The 17,508-nt window shown below is 33.0% G+C and overlaps 1 protein-coding gene across 1 annotated transcript in view; it reads right to left on the bottom strand.

Annotated features, from left to right (window-relative positions):
• The window catches only part of LOC126739585 (zinc finger protein 554-like), a 30,278-nt gene extending 13,903 nt beyond the window's left edge, over positions 1–16,375 (bottom strand). The window contains exon 1 of the mRNA XM_050445339.1: positions 16,036–16,375. Within this exon, the coding sequence (XP_050301296.1) occupies positions 16,036–16,102 (67 nt within the window). The 5' untranslated portion in view covers positions 16,103–16,375. The remainder of the gene's footprint in view (positions 1–16,035) is intronic.
• Positions 16,376–17,508: the final 1,133 nt, after the last annotated feature.

Below are 17,508 nucleotides of genomic sequence, written 5' to 3' on the forward strand. Positions count from 1 at the left end.
ATTAGCTGAGGAATTCTATCTATATTCTAACTAATGTGTGCAAAATCCGTTGACAGAGTGCAAATAGCAGATTTTCTTCCATTTCAAGATTGGATGGTTGAAATTCTTTTTCGCCTCGGATCTTCGAAACAAAGCGTCCTGTCAAAAATAATAAAAAGACAAAATATCCTGAAAATAGTCCAAGGAATAATCCCCTAAATTTTTGCCGCATATTTAGTAAACATTCTGTATATCAATATTTCAGTAAAGTGTACTTATTTTATTATTACTATAATATATTTTTATTTATTTCTTTCACAGCAATGTGAAGTTTTGATAGACCTAACCGTTTCGATAAGAATAAAGATGGTTTTCATTAAAACAACTCTCTCTGTTTCAACTGACCATCATCAACTGTTTCAGATGTTGCTTAATCTTTTATTAAGAGTTAAGCAAGTTATTTCTTTGTTGCAGAGTTGATTGTCTTCTTTTTCTTCAGTTTTACTGCTATGGTCAAGATCGGCGTTGATGTGGTTTTGCAGATGTCTGTACACTATACCCCAGTAGTTTGAGTTTAAACTTAAGATAGTTGTTAAGCCTTTTCTTCGCAATTTTGTACGGATTCTATGCTGATCAATCCTCTATCTCCTTTTTTCTGCTTGGCAGAGAACTGATGATTTTATGATAGCTATTTTGTTCTTGGTGTTCAGCTTTTGATTTAAGATCTCTTTTGATCTATGGAGGTATTTGTTTCTTATTTCGGTCTTTAATGGATTACACCATTTTCACCTGCCCTAAAGTATTTATAAACGTTTGTTTAATGTAAGGATTATATTGTTATTGTATTGCATCAAAATGTTTTTATTGGCTTGTACTTTTCCTTTAATAAATGAGGCCTTTTCACATTTGTCGATTCGAAATTCCAAGCTGCTGTCATAACTAAAATTATTTTACTAGTGCAAGTTGTTCGGTCAGTTCTTCATCTGATTGTGTGGAAAATATCAGATGGTTTACATATATAATAGCTGGTTTATTCTTCTTTTGTTGCTTTGGTACCCTGTACTTGTTCTGTTCAGAATAGAGCTGGAGGGCAACAATGCTAAACAAAACAACAATAAAGACAAAGAGTCTCTTACTTCACTTTTTATATGAATGTTTTTGACAATGATGTGCCGGAGTTTCTGTTTATTTGATGAAGGTTATGAGTGTCATAAGTGCTCTGTAGATATTTAGAGCTTCAATAATCTAAATGTGTGGGACTTTATCGAAAGCTTTCCTATAGTCTGTCTAGTCTAGTAACATGTTCTGCCTCTTTCTGTACAGTCCTTTTGTAGCATTTAACTTGTAGGCAAGTGAAATTTGCATCTGTATTTGCTTCTGACACATCCCTTTTATTCTGGTGAAAGCGATTTATTTTCTAGATAATGGTGTAAGTATTGCTGTTTTCGGCTTTTACGCGTTGATGCTTGTCCATGTTGATATTGACCGACCAAAAAAGGCCATAAAGTAATAAATTTATTATCTGTAAACCGATAGAACTGACCAAGGTTTAATCCAATAAACCATTTAATAAAATATTTTTGCATAGTACGTGTGTTTGTGCTAAATATAACCGCATTATTTATAAATCAAAAAATCCGCATCGCAAAGCTTCGTCGAACAACTTGTTAGCTTTTTTGGCATCCGATCAGGAAATTTAACAAGTAGCTGTGTGTGTGTGGGTTTTAATATCGGTGTCGCAGGAAGTTTTTTGACTCATCATCAACATTCCGTCGTCACAAAGAGACATTGCGACAGGTCGTAATTCGAAGATTTTTCTAAAAAAATTCCACGTTTTCCTATTTAACATGGAACATTAATTTTGACCTAAAATGTAGGTAGGATCAAACGCGTATTGGTGGCCATGTGGTCAAAATTATCAACGGTTTATCTTGGCACATCCGAAAGTTACCGATATATTTTTTCATTGGCGCGATATAAAAACTTGTTTGCGTCAGAAATTAGTCTGATACCGTGATTTTTTTTCAATGGATTTGGGATTAAATTATCAAATAAAAAACTTTAAAATCCATGGCTTGAATATCATCAGACAATGTATCTGCAAGTTCGACCAATCGCGTGCTTCTTAAAATGCTACTTTATGATTTAAGGTGTTTTCCGTATGCCATTATAAAAAATAATTTCCCTAGTGACCATCAATTTTGTACATCTTTGGTTTATATTCTGCTGTATTGTACTCTTTGAACCTAACCAATAAACTCTTTTAAAGCAGTGAGATGTTGGTGTACAAGTTTTAAAGAATCGCACAACGTTCTGCGCTTATAGCTGCAGCTCACAGTGTTGCCATACAAGGTTTTATGAAAGAGAATATAAAATATTGGCTAATGTCTTAGCCGTTGGTACGGCAGTATTCCAAGACAGGCCTTACTAATATTGTGGTAGCCCTCACAGAAAAATACTGGCAATTTTTTAGAGCAAACTCAAGTATCTTTGAGCTTCTTACAAATACGGAATTAATGTGGTGAACAAAGAATTACCTACTTTCTAAAAGAACACCCAGATCCTTAATAGTAGTGACTCACTGAATGGCTGTACCATTCATAGAATAGGAACATGGGGACCTATTCACTTTGCGCGTACAACTAATAAATACGCACTTCTTTACGTTAAGTATCAGTTGATTTTTCGTACACTAAATACACAATCTATCAAGATCTCGTTGCTAGAGTACCTGGTCTAATGGATGCATAATAGATCTGAGATTACTGTTCTCAAAACAATAAGTAATATCATATACAAGTAAAATAAACAGTAGAGGTAAACAGTGTCCACCTTAAGGAACATTTGAATTGACTTATATGACATCAGGCAAGAAACCATCAAATTTAACATGCTGTACACAGCCAAACAATAAACTGAAAAACTAAAACACTTGGTTTCAATAAAAACCCAGTTCCACCAGCTTACCTAATAATATTCGAAGATTAACCTGATCGAATGCCTTGGAAAAGTCAGTATACATAGAGTATAGATACAGCATAGATATATTCCTATCTATGCTGTCCCTCTTCATGCCCTTCTGTGCTCTTCAGAATGTCTAATTAGTAGGTAATCAAATTCGTAAAAGTAAATTTATTATGTTATTATATGAATTACTGTCTGGATACAAATACTGCGATAATTTTCAATAGTATCCCTAGCATAGCTGCACTTTTGAGAATTTGAACCATATAACTAACCTTGTTAAATAAAAAAAGATAAAAAAATAAATAATTAAGGAATTAATCAAAATAATTAATCAATAAAAATTTATTATTTTAATATCGCTTTAATTATACTTGGATTAAAAAAATTAGGATTATTAGATTATAGAATTATTGGATTAAAAGAATTAAAGTTGAATGGAGGGATGGGTAATAACAGGGAGGAAAAAGGAGAGTAAAGGTATGGGAAGTGAGGGTACAAGGGAACCAATGGAAGGAGGGAGACTTACTATAGACTATAAAGACAGCTCAGGGAATCTTCTCAAAGGGAAGCCGACTAGCACTAACCACTTTGGTAGAGTGGCGTGGATTCAACAAGAGTTCATATAAAATATAAGCGCCACCTGTTTTATCCCAGATGGATAAGAAAATCCCGATGACCAAGAAAACAGGAAATTACTAAAAGCACTATACCTATAAACCTGAAAGAAAATCTCACAAGGAAGAACAGACAGTTTTAAGTGAATCTATATTAAAAGAAAAATTAATAATTAAACTTATTATTCTAAGAACAAGTTATGTTGCCCTTCCTAAATATAGTATTTATATCAAGACTAAAATCTTATATTATGTTGTTTGGGGCTAAAAGTTCGCATGAGTACCTTCGAAATAGGCCTATTTATCCAGTTTACAAGATCTATACGGTCTATTTCAATAAAATAACTAATATGTACCTAGTTATTATGAAACTATTCAAGACAATGGTGTGGTAGTAAAATCTAATGATGAGAGCGGTAACAATGTAATTTTGAGGTTAGTATTTAATCTAATATACTACAGTAAAGTTAATGAATGTTGACAGGACTTTGGTTTACTGGTTAGGTTGTTTTACTGACTGCATGGTTCACTAAACGTCACAAACATTGATCAAACCTGGCTCCAAAAGGGCTGCATGATTGCGATGGGGGACCTGGGTGGATCGGTTTAACAGTGAATGTCAATGTAGATGTTGTGGACGTTATTGGAGTAGATGAGTGGAGATTTCTACCTCTTATAATAATGGATAAAGACCATACTGGGGGATAAAAAAAAGCCTGAAAGTGGAAGAATACCCAGATTGAGGAATCGCCAATAGAGTAAGTAGATATAAGCATTGATGGTTAAACTTAACGGTATGCGTGAGTCTACTTATATAAAATTACATGTGTAATATGTAGATTATCATAAACCAAGATGCCAAATGAAAATATTAGGACTTACCAATGGAATTGGCCTTTTCTCGGGAACACAAAACTGGACACTTAAACAAAGAACCTTGAAAAAGTTGGGATTTAACTACACCACTTATAATCCTGCACTATTGCAGTATGGCATTTAGTATCCACAAACTAAAATACCCAAAAGGTGAGTTTTCAACTTTTCATTGGAGTAAAATCGGCAAAAATACCAAGAAACAACCTTCTTCAAAGGCTTGTTCTTCAAGACTCCTAGAGGTCAAAGATTTTCGCGCCAGAAATGGTTTTAGTAGGGATATGGGAGAATGAGCTGGGATCTTATTGGCTAGGATATGACTTCTGACATTAGTTAAATCAAAACATTTAAAAAAAAATTAAAGTTTTGATTAATAATTTGAGTTTCATCATAAGGGTTGAAAATTATTGATATCAAAAATAGAATTAATACTGAAATGATAACTGTTTATTTTATTAATTTTAGCACCAGAATAACTTAGAAATTGCCTCTTAAAGTTTTATAATCGAGCTATGCTTTCGCTAACATTTTAGATTCATTTTATTTTCTTATTCTTTATGTATCTGACGAAAATAAACTGTAACAACCTTCCAGGCATCAGGAAACAACAAAAATTCCAACGACTTATTAAAGAGAATATATATTACTTTGCCATACATAATGACAAGGAAATTGTGCAAACGCATTGCTTTAAAAAATAGTTAGACCACCATCGGGGCCCAGAGAAAGCTTTGAAGGAAGTTTAACTACCTGCTCAAATATCTCTCCTTTTGTTATTCTCGAACTTTTATATTACTACCAACATTATTGTCGGTAATTGTCCTGTAACTGTCGAAAATGACGAATCTTGCTAATCAGTATTGTAGTGTTTTTACCCAATGGTTGGATGTGAATTAAAACAATCAAAAAATAGTCAAGTAATTTATTTACGCACTTACACTGCGAGACACACACATCACTTACTACTACTCGAAAATTTACTTTCACCGTATTTAATTACAACTGTTTATGTCTGATTTAAATCTCGCACCAACTGACTCCCAGCGTAGACGCGGCTTATATACTCGGCTGACCATTCCGGAAGATTCGCTGACCGTCGAGACGTCGTGCGGTGTGTCATTTCTATTATTCCGGAATGACGGAGGAATCAGCTGGTTTCTCGGCGTTTAAAATATCTTTACAGTATAAACTGTCTAAAACAATTATCTAAAAAGATTAACAATATTCTGACCAGTAGAAGCAGACTGATTATTAAAATAGAGTGTTTCTGGCAGAGTATGGCTTGATCTTCTATCATTGATAAATTTCCGAAAAAATTGGGATCCTCCTGCAACATTGTGTGAAAATTCCTGATATAGTTTGAAAATCAGACACAACATTCTCACATGCTCTCAAATATGAGAATGTTTTATAATTTACATATGTGCGATCTTGCGTATACACAAAAAATGAGCTCTTTCTTTCTGTAGAGTAAACTTACTTAATTTTGAAGAGAACCACTTCGGAAATGAAGATGTTTTGTACCTCGTGAACTGAACATTATTTATTTTGGAGATAAATGCTAAAGTTTTTCGATTTGAAATATGCGAGCTTGCAGCATTTAATTATTGATTATTGCAAAAATTATAAATGACCTCGTGATCAGCCAAAAGGGTAGGAATTGCATTACGAGTTTTTGACTGAATATTAAGCATGCGCAGAACGGCCCAGTTTCCCTGACGCAGTCTCTGAATATATCATATTTTGAAAGAGCCTTATTCTTTAAATGCATAAGATTATTCTAATATTGTTTGTAATCCAAGGACTCTTCCGTTTTTAGCCACACACGTGGCAATTATTTCATAAAATATATTGGCATCTAGATCATTTAAATTTAAAGACTCATACCTGTCCATGGAAGCCAGAAAGTTGTTCATTTCTCTATAGTTGGTGTTTCTTAAATCATAGTAATACTCATAGTATGTATGTCAAGTTTTCGAGCCTTGTTTCCTCAAACAAAACACTCATAGCCAAAATGATGAATACTACTAAGAAATAGTGGATAAGAAGTTACAGTGATGGGTACATCACAGATATTATAGAATGCTAAATCTAAGAACATATTTCTAGTATTAAGTATTTCATTAAGGTGAGAAACCTTAAGATTAAACTGTTAAACCAAATTCATCATTAGACCACAAAGGATTGGGCAAATTATAGTCTTCAAAGGATCAAAGATTTGCCGTGTAATGCTGCTGAACACATTCGCAGTGCCACTCATACACTTCCATAAATGACTCCAGCAATAAGCTTGGTATTGTTTATTTGACAAAGAATAATAAAACGTTATTCTATTCGAGATTCTGCTATATGAATGCATTCTATTAGTTCTACTATTAACCACTAACTGCGTTTAAAAGAATGACAAGTTTGTCCGAAAACCACCAACATTGCTAATGGGGCGTTGAAGTATTTTTTTGTAGTCTGGATTCAACCACTGGCAATCCACTACGATATCTGATAACCAGATCTACTTCACTCACCCTTTTTCTGGTATTCACTATTGACTTAGCACAGTTGTATGCCTCACGCTGCATTTTAATCTAATCACTAGCAATTTTAAACACCAAGTCCTCGAGTTTATTTCCTACTTTTGGTGCTGATTTAACTAGTTGAGCACTACTGCATATAACTTTAGTGGGTCTAGGCTTTAAACTATGTGTTATTGATTTCCCCACACGTAATACTTTCGAAGTCATCTCAAGCTGCAGACCCAGTATACTTAGGACTTTCCTGACATCAATATACTCATCTAGTTGATAAAATGCATATTCTAGTGCATTGTATAGCATTAGGTTTTTGGCTCTTATGGTTCTCTCACTCACTTTATACAAAATAGTTTCAGAAGAGAATAATGATTTGTCGTTTTGCAGTGCTGAAATGTTTACTTTTAAAGAACTAATTTCTTGCTGCAAAATTAAAAATGACAATTTTGACTGAACATAATTGGATCATCCTCGAAATCATGTATTTCTGTGATTCCTACTGCTTTTGCCTCGACAGCTAACATTCCGTCGTAAGATTAATGATCATTTTAAATAATCGTTGTTTGCCATTTTATGTTTAATTTTCTTCGTCATTTTTGCATAGCATCCTAAAAATCAGTGAAACAGTTATCACTTCCAATCCGTTCTGACTATAAGCACCAAGATGCCAAAAACTTCGAACTTGGAGCTGGAATTCCCTTAACCTAACTTTTTTAATAGAATTTTCTGTTTCTGCAATTGTGGATTCACGTTATTTAGAAGGATTTTTGGCGCGATGAGATGTTGGTATACGAGTTTCAGACGACCAGGCAACGTTTCGCCCCTATAGGCGATACATACGACCGTGCGGAATAGTCTGCCACCCAAGATGGTCGACTGATTCTTATTGGCTAATTTTTGACGTACATCAAATATAACAATAATGACGTTAATGATATTTTAACTGTCGTATTTGACGGCTCGATTATCTTTTTTTATGTTCCCTTTTGGTGGAAAACAAGCAAAGCCTCGTGATTTTCTTCTAATTTAAAGTTTTCAACAAATTCTATAGCTTTTTTTCTGCAACTACACAGAGCATAGAAAAGAGGTAAATTTTTCAATTATGACATACCCAAGTGTTTTGTAATAAGATTGAGGTGCATTTTGGATACATTATAATTTTCCAAGGAATTATTACGGATTCAATCCTATTTTGGACATATTTATGTCATAGTTCTCAATGTTTACAATTCAATTCTAATTCTCCTTCATATAGACCTCCACCGATCAAAATATTGGGAATTTAAATTTCCTTGTCTTCATCTGGGTTAACATATTCATGCAAATATCCTTTATTCACTAGTTTGTATATTAGTAATTGCCCAGTCACAGAAATTACATTTTTTAAAAATTATTGTCGAATCCATCCTCACAAAAATCTTGGAGGGAGATCTGTCATGTGAGTCCTAGTAAAAATATCATCAATTATCGAATTTGCTCCAATAATAGAGCATAATTACTCAAATACCTCTAATGCAAAAGTCCTATTTGCAAACCAGTCACAAAGAGTATCTCGAGATGTATTCATTAATGTTGCTTAAATTGTGACAGAACGTCAGGTAGCTCTAAGTTCATTTCAAGAACAAGAATTTTGAAATGATCTTAGAAGAACTTTGAAGATTTGATTAAAATCTTGGTTGCATATTTTACAAGTTCTAATTCACCAAACTTGTCTCAAATTGCTATATAAGGTTCCTTCCAGTTCATCGAGAAAAACCCTAATGAGTCCTCCTTCTGGTTGTAGATCGTCTATTAAGGATAAAGCTTTCTTCCTCTCTAGTAGTCCCAGACTGTACAAGCGTTGATTGAATAATAGGAATAGAAACCTATTATTCAATCAACGGTACAAGTATTTAAAACATTTTGCCAATTACCTTCACTTCTTCAATCTTTATTTTCCAATATTCCCTTTCAACATGGACACATTAAGTCTATTCTTGAACATCTTAAGTTACAAGCGAAGTCTATCAATGACTCGCTGCTGTGCTCTCATATTCAATAATTTTTTTTTTAATTTCTGCGGTTATAAATGAAAAATCTAAACAAGGAATCTCTGGGTATTTGAAAATCATGCTTTGATTCTTATGGTAAAGAGCCTAAGAAAACCTTACAAGATTCTTGTGTTCTTAGAAAGATTAGTATTCTTTTAAAAAGTGAGGCCTAAAAAAGTTTATATTATCTTTTATAATGGATTTACAATCCATTGGTATGAAAGGTTTTTTTTTATTACATAATGATAAAATCCGAAGAAAATGTTTTTAGAATCATATTTTTATTTAGGTGTGTTTGTTACACGTTTCTTATAATGTTTTTAATACTTTTGGAAATAAAGAAAAGTAGGTATTTTTTTCTGAAAAAATATGCAGTATACCTGCAGTTTACAGTATTTAATTTAGAATGTATTGTAACTATTTTTACGCGTTTTGAGACCCTTTGTTAAATTTGTTTCAATTTATCTTAAAATAAAATATTTAAAACATAAATTAGTCTTGTTTTTTTTTATTTAAAATTTGCTGCCATACCATGGTGGTATATACGTCTAAATATCTTCAAAGTCTAGACTTAAATGTCCTAAATAAGCAATTTCTTGATAACTAAATTAAAAGATCTATCAATTTTAATAAAATGTAGATATTCTTAAACTGATAAACGTATTGTTAATTTTATATTAAAATAAAATTCTATTTATTCTTATTCCGTATCAACTTCTGTAATTCTGCAAAAGACTTCAATTTTAAATATCGCGCAATAGATCAGGTTTAAATTTCCCGCCACACGCTACTTAAGATGATCGCTCCCGTCCTTGTCAATAGAGCTGTCAACGGAATTTCTGTCTGACAATTAGGCAACACGCATTTCTCTATATTTGTGTTCTGTGATTAACAATAAAAATACGTACATGTTTATTTAACAAATCGATTTAAAGAGCCCGATCTTTCAGTGCGCCATTTACATTTTTCAACAATAAACTTTACTATGGCCGCATTTCATTGTTTTAGCGTACTTAAGTGGAGAATTCAATCACCAAGAGATAAACAGTGGCATTTGCGAATACATTTCAGTTGGCAGTAAAATTTGTTTGTTTAAGATAGCGTTAAAGTGGGCAGTTTTAAAAGCCAATAACTACCCTGTACATAATTTTAATTTGTAATCTTGCTGTAGTTTATAAACATTACGGGTTTTACGGATTTAACGTGCACCCAAAAGTTTTAAAAAAATCCTTAAAACTGTTCTTAAACAAATAGAAATGGAAATAGTTTATTCATGTTAATGTAGAAATCAGTTTACACATGTCAAAGACAAAAGTATACCTATATCAAATTAATAAATTTAGAACATTTTCAGTCTTATATTCCTAAGTCATCATAAAAAAAACACAAATAAAATTTATAAAAAATTCAAATATAAAAATAAATATATACTGCTTATATGGTAAAAGTGAATATCCCCACTTCTCTATATTCTGTCTGATACAAAGCAAACATTCCAAAATATATACAGAGTGTTTCAGAACTATGGGATCAAACTTCTAGGGGTTGTTAAGTGCAACAGTAGAATCCATTTGAGTATAGGAACCCATGTCCGGAAATGTGTCACTACGCCACTACGGCCCTAAGACGCGTTTAAATTTAAGGAAAATATTAATTACCTAAATAGGATCTGATGCATTTATTTTTACCTTTTGTATATGATACCATCACAACAATTGTTCGAAATTTCTTACTCCAACCTCAATACACCGATTTAAACGCCGCACATGATTTCGGCGGACTACACTAAAAATTTGATACTCGTTTTGAATGATTTCAAATGCTGCTATTATTCGTCCAATTAAGTCTAGCTCTGATTCTACTGGAGTTACGTAGACTAAAGACTTTACATGTCCCCACAAGAAAAAATCGAGCGACGTTAAATCGGGTGACCTAGGAGGTCAAGAAACTGCTCCACCTCTGGCAATCCAACGGTGCCCAAACCGCTGAGCCAAATACTCGCGTACTTGTAGAGCAAAGTGAGCCGGCGCTCCATCATGCTGAAACCACATTTGCTGTCTAACGTTTAGTGGAACATTTTCAAGGAACTCCAAGAAACGCAGATAAATAGGTCCTGTTAACCGTTCCGGTAGAAGGTATGGCCCAATTAAATATTCATCAACAATGCCTGCCCATACGTTGACAGACCAACGATTCTGATGTTTTCTTGGAAAATTTGCATAAGGATTTTCTTCGTCCCAAACATGGCTATTCCTACTATTAAAAATACCGTCTCTCCACAAAACATATCGTAAAAAATTTGGTTGTGCAATGATGTGATCCAGAAGCCATCGACAAAATTGAACTCTAGGATGATAATCGGCTGCAGTCGTACCTTGAACATTCTGGAAGTGGTAAGGATGGAGTTGTTGCTCGTGCAGTATTCGCCAGACAGAAGCGTCACTCGTATTCATATTCTTAGCGACGTCACGTGTGCTATTTGATGGTTCATCGGCAAGTCGCTGAAGCACCTTTTCTTCAAATTCGACCGTTCTGAAGCCGAGCCCGCACTATAGACGGGTAAAGGGTGAAGATTAGTGGGTAGAGACTAGAGAGTAATATACCTTGGACGCACTAGTTCTTACACACACTATATTATTACAATGACCAATTTAATCAAGTTTAGTCGTAAATTGTAGCTCCCGTGAGTGAATCATGCCCCTACATTTTTGAGTTTTTTCTTAATTCGTCTGCTGGGTCCCATATAGGTTTGCGTTTAAAAAGAGCCGCAATTAATTTTTCCTCTATTTTACTAACAAACACTACCTCGCGCCTGGTTGAAAATAACCAACATGTCTGATACTCAGGTGGCTTGCTTGGCGAGTTGCTACGCTGCTTAAGTTGGTGGAAGATCGCAGTGCGGCTGTTCTGGTTAAAACCGCTTGTCGGAAACATACCTTACGGGTTATTTGGATGGTTGCTTAGCGCCTGGCTACCCACTACCCTTTAGGTTACATCTGAGGTATTTCTTTTCCAATAACAACGCAATGAGGCATTGAGGAATTTCAAGGCAACAACGGATATATAAGATTGAAAGAATTATAAATTTCTGAGAAATCATACTCTGGCTACAATTAGAAGAGAAAAAAAGAAGCACCTAAATCTGTTGTGTAACGAAAAAAATAAACGTCAGCTTTGGTCGTCATTAAAAAAGTTTAACATTTGTAGAGATAAAAATAATACCAACATTCCAGAACACCTGTCTGATCCAAATCAAATTAACATCTTTTTTTCTCAATTTCTTCAAAATTCTTCGAATTGTGATGAACAAGTTCAGTGTTATAATAATGGTGTATTTGATAATAGCCTGCATTTCACACTTAATCTTGCAACTGTTGAAGATGTAAGTAGAATTTTAAATAGTATTAAGTCTAATGCGACTGGTGTGGATCAGATTTCACCAAAAATGTTAAGGTATTGTAGCCCCTTTATTGATAAGTACATATGCCACATAGAAGCTCACTATTTCCCCGATCAATGGAAAATTTCGATTGGTAAACCCTTAGCAAAAGTTTCTAACCCAGAAAATTATAACGACTTGCGCATTATAAGTATACTTCCAGTACTTTCAAAAATATTTGAAAAGGTACTTTACCATCAGATGGTTTGTTATTTTATTGATAATGACATTATTCCGGCTACGCAATGTGGCTTTAGGGAGAACTTTGGTACCTCTGTAGCTCTACTAAACGTACTGGATGATATAATGGACGCTATTGATAAGCAACAGATTGCTGCTCTGGTGCTTTTAGATTTCTCTAAGGCCTTCGATACAATAAATCATGCCCTTTTACTAGCTAAGCTTAAATATTATGGCTTTTCAATGGAGTCTATACAGTTAATTGAGTCTTATTTGAATAATAGATTTCAGACAATATTTACAAATAATTCTTATTCTAATCAGGCTCACATTTTGTTTGGAGTTCTCCAGGGTTCTGTCCTGAGATCTCTGCTTTTCCTTGTATATACAGCAGACATTCTTAAGTCCTTAAAAGTTTGTAAGGTGCAAGCGTTTGCTGATGATATGCAGATATATACAACTTTCAAACCAGATAACCTTAAAGAAGCGGAGATTGGTATAAACAATGACTTAAATATAATAAATCAATTATTTAAAAAACATAATTTAAAATTAAATTCCGTAAAGTCTTGTTTTATGGTTTTTGGAAATACAAATAAAATTACAAATATTAAAAGTGTAATAAATGTTCATGTGGAGGGCTCTAAGCTTAAATTTGGGCATTGTGATGGACAGTAAGTTGAGATTCAGGGAGCATGTTAAAAACATTGTTTAAATATCGTTTGCAGCTTTAAAACTCTTATATAGTAATAGAGATATTCTTAATCTAAGTTTTAAACGCAGCCTATGTGAGGCCATGGTGCTCTCTTATTTCAACTACTGTGATTATGTTTATGGTTTTTGCTTAGATAATGATTGTAAAATGCGTATACAAAAAATTCAGAATGCCTGTATCAGATTGGTTTATGGCTTACGTAAGTATAATCATATTTCGCAATATTTTAAAACAATTAACTGGCTTAAAATGGACAATCGTAGAATTCTTCACTTTTTCACTTTTTTGATAAAAATAATTAGCAGCCCAAAGGCACCTGCGACTATAAGGATTAGATTGTTGTTTAGAGCAAATGTACACAGGGTAAATGTTAGAGCTAGAAATAAGTTAACCATGCCGGTCCATAGGAGTGCTATGTTTCAGCGTTCGTTTTCTTACAATGCTGTTCTGTGCTACAATAAAATACCTGTAGAATTTGTTGACCTTCGTGCAGATAAATTTAGGAGTAAATATAAAATTGTTCTTATGAATATTCAAAACAATTCTCTTACTGTTTAATATGTATCAAATTTGCTGTTTTTTATAGAAGAAGAAAACTTTTTTTTGTGTTACATTATAATTGGGAATGTTTCTTCACATATAACATGTTGTTATAATGTTGGTTTATATACTTCGAATACACCCTGATCTGGTTCAGTGGAGTAGCTATATCAAGCTAGACTGCGCCAGATTCAGGTACTTTGTTTTTTTTTGTATCAAGTTTGTAATAAATTTGAGTAATAAAAGACATTTATTATTATTATTATTATTATATCAGAAATTCCTAATAGACCATTTCGCAATTATCCACTTCGAAACGCAGATCATGATCTTTATGTGCCAATTCCAAGGTCAGAATTAATAAAAAGCTCTATTCTTTACGAAGCTAAAAAAATGTACAATCATCTGCCTTTGGAAATTAAATCATTGACATCTTTTCCTCGATTTCGCAATGCTTTGAAATCATATTTACTGGAGAGAGCTTTATATGCAGTAGATGATGGCTAATTATTAATTTTTCACGATGTAGAATAGCAATACTTTGTGTTGCTAAATTTCTATAAAATTTTTTATGTCTTTTGAAACATTGTATTAATGTTTTTTGACTGTTTTTGTTACTTTTTTTATTTCACTTTCTTGTTACTATTTTTATTTACTTTCCTATTTTCTTACTTTTTACATTTAGAATAAGAAATTTGACCAGGTACATTTATGTCTTTTGTACCCAGTTTTGTATATATTTATTTAGTACTTGTATTTTGGTTTCTATATTTGTGTGTTTCGCTTTTTATGTATAGCTTTGTCTACAAAATTTTTTAAATTTTTTGACAATAATGCATATTTGATTGATTGAAATAAATAGTCAAATGTATTAGAATGTAGTCAGGTTCAGTTTCTTTTTGGATCCTATTTCTAATAAATAATATTATTTAGTTTTTACTTTTAGGTAAATATAATAAAATGTAGATAACAAATTTAAGAGTAGTTTTTTTTAAATCAATTTTATAATATTTGAAATTTTTGGCTGTGTCAGTTCTGTCCCGATTTTCTAAACAGAAAAGGTGGCAACCCTGCTCTGTGGGTCTCTTTGTTTCATCACCCGATACGCAAAAAGGATGCTATCTCCCCAGGGTTTTTAGTTATATTTTTGTATCCTAAGATTACTATAAAAGAAGTGTTTTTGTTGTAAACTCCATTTAGTGTTATAAAATAAAGTATTCATAACACCGGGCACTATCTATTATTTTCCAAAGGCTATGAGGTGAACCAAGTGAAAATGATACAGTCAAATCCCTCATAAAAATTAAGAGAGTCTTTACTCGGAGTAGTAAAGCGCTACGGTATAAGTTGGTATAAGTTATATGTTGGAACAAGCAAATTCCAACACAAGTGTTGAATCGTCAATTCAATACTTGAAGTGTCTTCAGAGGGATTTGCTAGAGAAACGATTCATAACCAAATCCCAAGAAATCCTAACAAATCGAAAAACACATCAGGTTCTAATGTTATTAAAAGACTAAGAGACAAATATTGTTTCTATTTAAAAGCTGACAAAGGAAACAAAATTGTTATTTTAAACAAAGCGGAATATTTTAGGCAAGTTGATGATCTTATTGAAAATGGCGCATATAAAAAGATTTGTAAGTACTCTTGATCAGAAATGATATTGCAGGTTAAAGCATCATTAAATAATTGTAAAAATCTTGTTTCCTCTCCAGATAAATTCAAGTTACAACTTTCAGGCCCAACAATTCTAAAGTTATATTGTTTATCAAAAATCCATAAAGCTGGCAATAGAATGAGAGGGTACAGCCATGAGACCTATCTCAAAATGCAAAAAATCCATTCTGTTACTTTCAATCAATTAATTTAAAATTAAAGAAAAAGACAGTACAAGAATTTTTTTTTATAAATAGCCTAAAACCAAATTTTCACAGGAGCTACTTTGTGCAAGGATTTGGCAAATGAAGAAAATGAGTTCTTAATCTAAAGCATCTTAAAATCGATTTTCTAAATTATTGATATCTCCAAAAATTATGAATGAAATTAATTAACGGTCATCAAAGAACAGTTATTTGAGTACCAGCATATTTAATTTTGTATTCTTAGAGCACACTTAACCATTTAGGATTTTTAAGAAAACAATATAATAACTAAACTCAATGGTACTTACCTGTTTTATCACCAGATTCCTCTTTCTCCTGGTACCGCCTGTGGGTCATCAAGAAAGCCCTTGGCATGATGACCGATTGGATTTAACCACTTTTCCGTTAAATCCTCTTATACCATGAAAGAAAATTGTAATTTCCCAAACCGCGACAACGCGTCCTTTTTCGCAAACAGGTTGTTTAACTAAACGTTAAAGTGATGTCTAAAATCAGTCAGAAATAAATTGAAGAAAAAAAATATTTTGAATTTTATCAAGGCCGGCCTGACGTCTCTGTTTTTTTTTTGACACTTTTTACAGGATTGATTTGAATAATAATTGAAATGACGTTCTGTATCGGGATAAGGTCGGGACTTGACTGAAAGATCTTAAGTCGGTGTGCTTAACTATATTTACACCCGGGGAGCGTGCCAAGATTTTCAGGTGGTAGGGAGGACGGGAACCGCGGCTCTCTGGAGCGATCGATGTGTCGTTTTAAGTCGCGCCTGCCTTTCGAAAGTTCTTTTAGTACAGGGGCAAAGGTACGATAAAGACAATCAAATCATCAACAAACGAGAGCAAGAGAAAGCATAGTCGGACATATAGAGAACTCTCTAATGCAATATTTATAAACCTTTTTCATTACTTATTTCACAAGCGTTATTTAAACTGGAATTAAAAAAAAATCAAAAAGTGCTTTATTTACATAAAATATAGATTTTGTTGGCAAAGCATAATATAATAAAAACCTAAGCAGTACATACATAAATATTCAGACCACATACATAAATACATTGTAAAATAGATTAAAATTTACTATACAAACATATCTAAATTAAATCATATACTTAATGATAACAAGGAATCAATATTTAAATATTAGAGCTCATCCTGATAGAATTCATCCACACTGTAATAAGCCCTATTTAAAAGTAGTTTTTTTAATTGACAGCGAAAACTTTTAAGAGAAAAAGTTGTTCTTAAATTAACTGGCAAATGATTAAACGTTTTTCGACCCTCGTAAATCAGAGAATTTTTTAACAGAGAAGATTTGGGCATTGGTAAAGGAAAAAAGTGAATTTGACGTATTTCGTGTTGAGGTATAGGCCATCGGAGTTTATTACGATTTTTAAAGATAAGGGAAGATGTCTCCAGTATGAAAATGGATGTAAGTGTTAAAATTCTTTGAGTCACAAAGTGTGGTCTACATGATTCATGTTATATTGACAATAAAGCAGACTGCTTTTTTTTGAAAAACAAAAACTGTGTTTAGTAAGCCCTGATTAGCAACACCCCAGAATGGTATACCATACCTAAGGCGAGACTCAAATAATGAGAAGTAAACTGTCCGGGATAGTTGTTGACCCAATTCCATGATTTGACTGAACGATTTTTGTTCCACAATTTGACTCTAACGGACAGGTAGATGTTATATATACCGATTTTTCTAAAGCGTTCGATAGAGTCAACCACGACATTTTATTAAGAAAACTAGATTGG

Source organism: Anthonomus grandis, chromosome 8 (genome assembly GCF_022605725.1).
Source record: "Anthonomus grandis grandis chromosome 8, icAntGran1.3, whole genome shotgun sequence".
Lineage (NCBI taxonomy): Eukaryota > Metazoa > Arthropoda > Insecta > Coleoptera > Curculionidae > Anthonomus > Anthonomus grandis.